Genomic DNA, 1,199 nt, shown 5'->3' with positions numbered 1-1,199 from the left:
TATCTACTCGGCAATTCATCCAGTGACTTCACGGTCGCCAAAGAAGCCCCAAGAAGCATCAAACATTTCCGATGAGATCCATGGAGCTATTCTGAGATAGCAAGCACTAGCTCCCAGTGCGACTTCATAAAAAGCAATCAAAGATAAGATCGAAGAAAATGAAACGCACGTGGTGGTCATTATAGCGGTTCCTTCAGATCCTAGAAAACGTCCGAAAAAACCGGCTACGGAACTACCGAGCAAAGGCAAAAAGACAATAAGTAGATACATAAGATCGAGTCTCTTCAAAAAAAAATCAGACAATGTTCGAGCGGCCTGTCATTGAGACAAAAACGTGTTAAGCATATAAGCACTTTCGACTTGATTTGCAGTGGTCAGTTACGCAAGACGGGAAGAGAGTTTCCTTCTTCAGAGTCCTTTTATCCCACCCAATATTAAGGAGAATGTGTGGGCCTTTACTGAAAGAAGATTGTTGATCCCCTTGCCGACTCATTCCATCCTCCCCCCGATGGGTCGTCCTCTTATTCACTCTCGCGAGCAAAGAAGAAGAGAGACAGCATTCAAGCCAGCAATGGACTGAGGTATGAGACGATAAAGGTAAAGAGAAGGGGCGGGCCGTCGTTGGTGCATAACAGATCTTTCCTATCTACGATCTTTCTCGGTGCATAAGCGGGGCTTCGCGGTCGAAGTACCACATAAGCAATAAAGCCAATAGACCTTGAATAGCCTGTACGAAATAACTTATGAAGAGGATTTACTATACTAAACTAAACTAAACTAAACTAAAGTCTCAAAATCTTGTAAGCAAGTTGGCACAGCGCTTTCAATCAATCTCGCTCATCTAGTCTGCCCTGCCCGGTCAGTAAGAGGTTCACTGATTGCACCGTACCTTTTTTATAAACCTTCTATAGGTTAGCCCGATAGAATTAGAAGGCTATAGAAAAGTGAAGCTTTAAATTATGACCTAGGAATCGGTTAGCCATACGTTTGATTAATTCTAAAGGTTAGTGAAATGCCGATCGATCCCTCGGTCTACCCACAGTACTCGCAAAGAACAAGTTATGCTGGTTTTGCATCTTATTAGTCTTTATCGATTTCAATGTAAGATAAGAAATGTTAGATTTGTTGATGGATGTACACAGATATATAATATACTGGGACTTTCGATACAGAGTGAAATGAACTACCAGCTTTCCAAG

General features: G+C 42.0%; 1 protein-coding gene across 2 annotated transcripts in view; it reads right to left on the bottom strand.

Annotated features, from left to right (window-relative positions):
• Positions 1-288, bottom strand: part of LOC118473340 (NADH-ubiquinone oxidoreductase chain 5) — a 3,067-nt gene extending 2,779 nt beyond the window's left edge. Inside the window, exon 1 of one of the 2 annotated variants that reach the window (XM_035962574.1) lies at positions 42-288. In XM_035962574.1, coding sequence (XP_035818467.1) covers positions 42-270 — 229 coding nt within the window. In that variant the 5' untranslated portion in view covers positions 271-288. Of the gene's footprint in view, positions 19-41 lie in introns of those variants that run through there. The other variant, XM_035962575.1, reaches the window with a different exon arrangement.
• Positions 289-1,199: the final 911 nt, after the last annotated feature.

Source organism: Zea mays, chromosome 9 (assembly GCF_902167145.1).
Source record: "Zea mays cultivar B73 chromosome 9, Zm-B73-REFERENCE-NAM-5.0, whole genome shotgun sequence".
Taxonomy (NCBI): Eukaryota; Viridiplantae; Streptophyta; class Magnoliopsida; order Poales; family Poaceae; genus Zea; species Zea mays.
The sequence above is the reverse complement of the archived record's forward strand: the minus strand, read 5'-3'. Positions and strand labels throughout refer to the sequence as shown.